Source organism: Arachis hypogaea, chromosome 8 (assembly GCF_003086295.3).
Source record: "Arachis hypogaea cultivar Tifrunner chromosome 8, arahy.Tifrunner.gnm2.J5K5, whole genome shotgun sequence".
Classification (NCBI taxonomy): Eukaryota; Viridiplantae; Streptophyta; class Magnoliopsida; order Fabales; family Fabaceae; genus Arachis; species Arachis hypogaea.
The window spans coordinates 34,686,816-34,694,052 of NC_092043.1; the positions used below are offsets into that span (position 1 = coordinate 34,686,816).

At 49.8% G+C, this 7,237-nt stretch overlaps 1 protein-coding gene across 1 annotated transcript; it reads left to right on the plus strand.

The window, feature by feature from the left end:
* The first annotated feature begins 1,451 nt into the window (after positions 1 to 1,451).
* On the plus strand, positions 1,452 to 7,031 carry LOC140174715 (uncharacterized). The gene is made up of 3 exons (XM_072200215.1): positions 1,452 to 3,891; positions 4,252 to 6,723; positions 6,928 to 7,031. The coding sequence occupies exons 1-3, from the start codon at positions 1,452 to 1,454 to the stop codon at positions 7,029 to 7,031; spliced, it is 5,016 nt and encodes a 1,671-aa protein (XP_072056316.1).
* Positions 7,032 to 7,237: the final 206 nt, after the last annotated feature.

Sequence of the window (7,237 nt, forward strand, 5' to 3'; positions counted from 1 at the left end):
TACCCTACCCTACCCGCATCCCTAATATATTATATAATATATATGCAAAAGTTATGTATGTAGTGAAAAATTGAGTGTTGAACTCACAATCTTTCTCTTATAAAAACTTGAAATAACCACTAAGCTTGTTGATGATCATATTATTTGTAATTTTATGTTAGATTTCTTTTAGATTTTATTGTTTTTAATTTTAATTTGAACATAAATTTTTATTTTCTATTTTATTAATATGTATGAAATTTAGAATGGTTGAATTTTATATTTGTTTAAAAAAATTTTATTTTTCTGCGGATAGGGTCGGGTAGGGTAGGGTTTAGAACTTTAGGGTGCGCGTAGGGTTAGGGTTGAGAAATTCTCAACACGCGGGTAGGGTAGGTAGAATTTTAAGAAAGTTTTTAACCCGCGGGTAGGGTTAGGATAGAGTTCAAACCCTACCCTACCCTACCCATTGCCAGTCCTACTACTAATGTCCCCCATCAACAAAGTATTATTTCTACTGAGACCATGGTTGCAGCAAGTTCCGGGACTGCAGCATGACTTTTCAAGTTCATTCTTATCCTTAGGTTTATATCTCCGAGGCAAACATAATCTCTAATGTGTTGTTGTTGACTTAGATGATATCAAAATGAACTCCTTTTGTTGTTACTTTGATGTTGGTGCTTACAAATTTAGGAAAAAATTTTGCTTACAAAATTTAGACTGAGTTGGAAGATGTTTTGATTCAAGGCTGCATGTTGGCCTTTTTTTTGTTGTTAAAGGGCTATATGTTGTCTCTTTCTCATGCTAAACAAGGACATGATTAGTTATTTTTTATAGCTATTTTATATAAAGCATCTGTTTGGTTTGTTTATCCAATATTTTCCATTGAGAAATTTGTGTAAATACATACTAAAATGTATCAAAATAGTAACAGATCATTTTCACTGAATCAAAGCATTATCTCATCTCAAACAACATACATTCTTCTGAAGTTAGTAATATAATTTAAAAGGTAGATGTTACGGCCCGGCCCAGAATCAGCTTTGGGCCGACCCGACCCAAGCAGTACCCGACCCGGATAGACGCCCTTCAACCGACCCGGACACGCGTCCTGTACGGCACACACACACGGCCGCAAGACAGCGTCCTTGGAAATATGGGCCTGTCCCATAAGGGGGCCCACTACTGACATGTATATAAGGGGAAGATTGGCTCTTCCCCCGAGGTACGTTACCTTACACATCCCTTCCCCTGCTTGTACGATTTCTGACTTAGGCGTCGGAGTGTCTTTGCAGGTGGCACCCCCCCTTCGTCCATTCACCAGCTCAAGTGCTCGCCAGCTCGGCTAGTCCGCTACCAGTGCGACCCAAGTTAAGGCGTCCTCACCTACCCATCTTTCCACCTGTATACCCGACCTGTCCGGAATCCGACCACCGAACATTGGCGCCGTCTGTGGGGACTTCTTTGCCTGAATGGAAGTCGTGCCAGGTCCCGGCGACCGAGCTCGAGCAGCCGGAGCGGAAGGGGCAGCCTCCGTCGCCTCACAAAGGGGAGGCCGGAGATCCCCCCAGCGACATGCGACAACCCGACCATTCGGAGGAACGGGCGGCGATAGCGCCATAATAATGCAGGAGCTACGCCACAGAGTCCAGAACCTAGAACGACAGTTAGCCGACCGGGAGAGGGATGGATGGTCTACCGATCCAAGCTACACCCCGTCTCCCGGGGGCGAGGAAGAAGAGAGCTCTCACCGAAGCCGCTCACGACGTATATCTGCATCCCGGATGGAAGCAGAAGACACGCAAGAGGAATCACCCATTCCGAGAAGACGGAATGACACAGTCATCTACTCCCGCGGCAGACAAATTCGCCGCACGACAAGACGACGTGAGGACGGAGAAGGGAAATCTGAGAAAACACGACAACCCGTGATAATGGGTGTCACGCCGTTCCACCGATCTATCCTCGAGGTCCGGTTGCCGAAACACTTCGACAAACCAACGGACATGAGGTATGACGGAACTCAAGATCCTCTGGAACATCTCACGGCCTTTGAGGCCAGGATGAACCTAGAGGGAGTAGGTGACGAAGTAAGGTGCCGCGCCTTCCCGGTGACCTTAGCAGGACCGGCGATCAGATGGTTTAATGGCCTCCCTCAAGGTTCCATCTACAGTTTCTCAGACGTCAGCCGCGCGTTTCTGGCTCAATTTACAACGCGAATAGCGAAGGCCAAGCACCCTATCAACCTCCTCGGGGTAACCCAGAGACAGGGAGAGCCGACCAGGAGGTACTTAGATCGGTTCAACGACGAATGCTTGGAAATCGACGGCCTGACCGACTCGGTGGCCAGTCTATGCCTGACGAACGGCCTCCTCAACGAGAACTTCCGGAAACACCTTACCACGAAGCCGGTTTGGACGATGCATGAAATCCAAACGGTGGCCAAAGAGTACATAAACGACGAGGAAGTCAGCCGGGTCGTGGCAGCCAATAAGCGGCAGTCCGGTTACGGCCAGACCCGGCAGTCCGGTGGCGACGGGGAGAGAGCAAAAGAAAAGGTTAGGGAGGAGGCATCGAACAAAGCTCCTAGGCCGTTCCCTCGAGTCGGAAAGTTCACTAACTACACTCCACTCACCCTCCCCATTATGGAAGTCTATCAACAAATAGCTGAGAAAGGAATTCTTCCGAAGCCCCGACCACTCAAGGACCGCACAGGTGGAAACAAGAACCTTTATTGTGACTACCATAAGGGATATGGCCATCAAACACAGGACTGTTTCGACCTAAAGGATGCATTGGAACAGGCGATAAGGGAAGGGAAGCTAGCAGCGTTCTCCCACCTCATCAGGGAGCCGAGAAGGCGTTATCGCGACCAGGACGAGGAAGGCAAGACACGCTCGGCCAAGCGGCGACAGGAGCCCGAAGATAGAGACCATGGCCTCACTGTGATAAACGTGGTAACGGCAAAAAACGCCGCACCAAAGTCCCGGTCGGCACACAAGAAGGACGCCAAGATTCTGGCGATCTCATCTCAACCAGTGCAAAACACCAAAAAACCTCCATCCATTTCTTTCGGCCCAGAAGACCAATGGTTCAGCGACGCCCCGGAAAACCCACCCATGGTCATAACGGCCAGGGTGGGAACCGGCCTCGTCAAACGGATCCTTGTCGACACTGGAGCTGATTCAAACATCATGTTCCGCAACGTGTTCGACGCACTGGGGTTAAAGGATGCCGACTTAACGACCCACCAGCACGGGGTCATCGGGTTAGGCGACCACTTCATCAAACCAGACGGAGTTATTTCGCTACCGATCTCGGTAGGACAAATACAAGGCCGAAGATCGGCGATGGCCGAATTCGTAATCCTTCGAGACTCCACAGCCTACAACATCATCTTGGGAAGAAAAACAATCAACGATTTTGAAGCCATAATCAACACCAGGTTGTTAGTTATGAAGTTTGTCACCGATGATGGATCCATAGGGACCATAAGGGGAGACCTCGAGACGGCGGTCGCTTGTGACAACGCCAGCCTTTCCCTTAGAAAGAAGTCCAAGGAAGCATCTGGCGTATTTCTAGCCGACCTTGATGCCAGAGTAGAGGACAAGCCGAGGCCGGAACCAGAAGGGGACCTGGAGAAATTTAGCATCGAGGACGAAGGGGAGAAGTTCACATTCGTTAACAAGAACCTCCCACATGAGCTGAAGGAGCCTTTAATTGAAATGATAAGGGCAAACAGAGACCTGTTCGCATGGACGCCAGCTGACATGCCAGGCATAGATCCACAAATCATCTCACATCACCTAGCCGTCAAGCCGGAAGCACGCCCAGTGGCTCAACGGAGAAGAAAGATGTCGGCAGAAAGAGCAGAGGAGGTAGCCAAGCAAACGGCCGGCCTCCTAGAGGCAGGTTTCATACGGGAAGTAGACTACTCGACGTGGCTCTCAAATGTGGTATTAGTGAAAAAACACAATGGCAGGTGGAGAATGTGCGTGGACTACTCTGACCTTAACAAAGCATGCCCCAAAGATTGCTTCCCACTCCCCAACATAGATGCACTCGTCGACGCTGCGGCGGGGTACCGGTATCTGAGTTTCATGGATGCCTACTCTGGTTACAATCAGATACCGATGCACCGACCAGACGAGGACAAAACGGCGTTCATAACGCCAGGAGGAACGTTCTGCTATAAGGTAATGCCATTTGGCTTGAAAAATGCAGGGGCAACGTATCAAAGGCTGATGAACAGGATATTCCACAACCTCATAGGAAAAACGGTCGAAGTTTACGTGGACGACATCCTGGCAAAGACAACACGACCTGATGACCTCCTAAACGACCTGGCAAGCGTATTTGCGTCCCTCCGTCAACATGGCATGAGGCTGAACCCCCTCAAATGCGCCTTTGCCATGGAAGCCGGCAAGTTCCTGGGATTCATGATAACTCAAAGAGGGGTAGAGGCTAACCCGGAGAAGTGCCAGGCAATACTTCAGATGAAGAGCCCGGGATGTATCAAGGACGTCCAGAGGTTGGCAGGAAGGTTGACATCACTCTCTCGGTTTCTCGGAGCCTCAGCGGCAAAGGCCCTGCCGTTTTTTAACCTCATGAAGAAAGGGATGGCGTTCGAATGGACACCAGCGTGCGAAGAAGCCTTTCGACACTTCAAGGAAATCTTGGCGGCACCCCTCGTTCTCGGGAAGCCAAGAGACGGGGAACCACTATACCTGTATCTCGCCATAACAAGCGAAGCCCTGGCCGCAGTGCTAGTACGGGAGGACGGAAAAACCCAACAGCCAGTCTACTTCATAAGCAGGGCTCTGCAGGGAGCAGAATTAAGATACAGCAAGTTGGAGAAGCTAGCCTTAGCGCTCCTAACCTCCTCGAGAAGGTTGAAGCAATACTTCCAGAGTCACCAAGTGGTCGTCAGGACAGACCAAGGGATTAGGCAAGTTCTCCAAAAGCCCGACCTGGCGGGAAGAATGATGACTTGGTCCATCGAACTCTCTCAATATGAGATACGATACGAGCCCCGGCAAGCCATCAAGGCGCAGGCCATGGCGGATTTTTTGGTTGAAGTAGCAGGAGATCCAGGCGAAGACATAGGCACACGGTGGAAGCTCCATGTGGACGGAGCCTCCAACCAGACCTATGGAGGAGCCGGGATCATCCTAGAAAGTCCAAACGGGGTCGTATACGAACAGTCGGTCAGATTCGAGTTTCCCATCTCGAACAATCAAGCAGAATACGAAGCCCTCATTGGAGGCTTAACCCTAGCAACAGAGGTCGGCGCAAAAAGATTGGAAGTATGCAGCGATTCCCAAGTCGTCACTTCCCAAGTGAACGGCAGCTACCAAGCCAAGGACCCCTTGTTGCAGAAGTACTTGGAAAAGGTCAAAAGCTTGAGCCAAAAGTTCGACGAGGTCACGATCCAGCATGTACCCAGGGAAAGGAACACACGAGCAGACCTTCTATCAAAATTAGCCAGCACGAAGCCAGGAGAGGGAAACCGGTCTCTCATCCAAGGCATGACAAGGGAACCCGCGATCACACTACACATAACGACCCTAAGTCCTTCATGGCTAGACCCCATCACCAACTACTTAGAACACGGCCAAGTCCCTGGCGACGAAAAGGATGCGGTGAAGTTAAGGAGGGAAGCGGCCAAATACGCCGTCATCCAAGGACAGCTGTTCAGAAAGGGGCTCAGCCAACCCCTACTGAAGTGCCTACACCCCGACCAAACGGACTACGTCCTCAGGGAAGTCCACGAGGGCTGCTGTGGGCACCACATCGGAGGGAAAGCCCTAGCGAGGAAGTTGATCCGAGCTGGGTACTACTGGCCATCGATGATGGCAGATTCCAAAGAGTTTGTCAAGAAATGCATAAAGTGCCAACAGAACGCCAACTTTGCCAAGGCACCGGCAAACGAGTTGAGCTTGCTGACGACTTCCCGGCCGTTCGCTCAGTGGGGAATCGACCTCTTAGGGCCCTTCCCCGTCGGCCCCGGGCAGGTCAAATATCTCATAGTGGCAATCGATTACTATACCAAATGGATAGAAGCCGAACCGTTGGCCAGCATATCCTCGGCCAATTGCAGAAAATTCATGTGGAGGCAGGTGATAACACGGTTCGGGATACCAGAAGCCGTCATCTCGGACAACGGCACACAATTTGCTGACAAAAAGTTCACAGAATTCCTCAACGGCCTAGGTATAAGGCAAAGGTTCTCTTCGGTAGAACACCCTCGGACGAACGGACAAGTGGAGTCCGCCAACAAAGTTATCCTTTCAGGGCTAAAGAAGAGGTTGGACAACAAAAAGGGTACCTGGGCCGACGAGCTGGCATCGGTCCTCTGGTCTTATCGAACAACCGAGCAATCCTCCACCAAGGAAACCCCTTTCCGACTAACATACGGGGTGGACGCAGTAATACCCGTGGAGATCGGTGAACCGAGTCCGCGATTGCTTTTGAAAGGAGTAGAGGAAACTGTAGAAAAAGACCTGATAGATGAAGCCCGGGAGATGGCCCATTTGACGGAAACAGCGCTAAAACAAAGAATAGCTCTGCGCTACAACACCAAAGTGCTCAAGAGGGACTTTGAACCTGACGACCTCGTCCTGAGACGGAACGATATCGGCCTGCCGACCCTCGGTGAAGGCAAGCTAGCGGCAAACTGGGAAGGCCCTTACAGAGTAAAGAAGGTGATGGGAAAAGGAGCCTTCAAGTTAGAAAGGCTCGATGGCAAGGAGGTCCCGAGAACATGGAATGCGGACAACCTAAAAAGATTCTACTCCTAGGAGGAGACCCGACTAACCGACCAGGATAGCTAAGTGGTCACCTCACAAATTTATCTTTTGAACAGCGACTTATCTGTCCTTTACACAATTACCGAATAATATATACTTGTGCAAATTTTCTCTCCTATTTTGTCACTTAATTTTCCAGGTAAACCACCACGTCCAACGACGACATACGTCCCTGGGACTGATCACCCCGGGAACCCGTCAATCACAATCATAACGACAACGCAAAAGGCCATGAGCCATTGATATAAGCGAAGACGATAAACCAAAAAACGGTTAAAAGAAACGACAACACGAGCAAACGATAGAACGGTCGTTGATAAAAAGCCAACATAAAACGGCTAAACACCAAAAGCGTTAAACTGTTCGCAAGCCAAAAACGGCTAAAATTAAAATAGTTTACAAGTCATAACAAAGCGGCTACACGAAAGCTGTAAACACAAATTCACTTC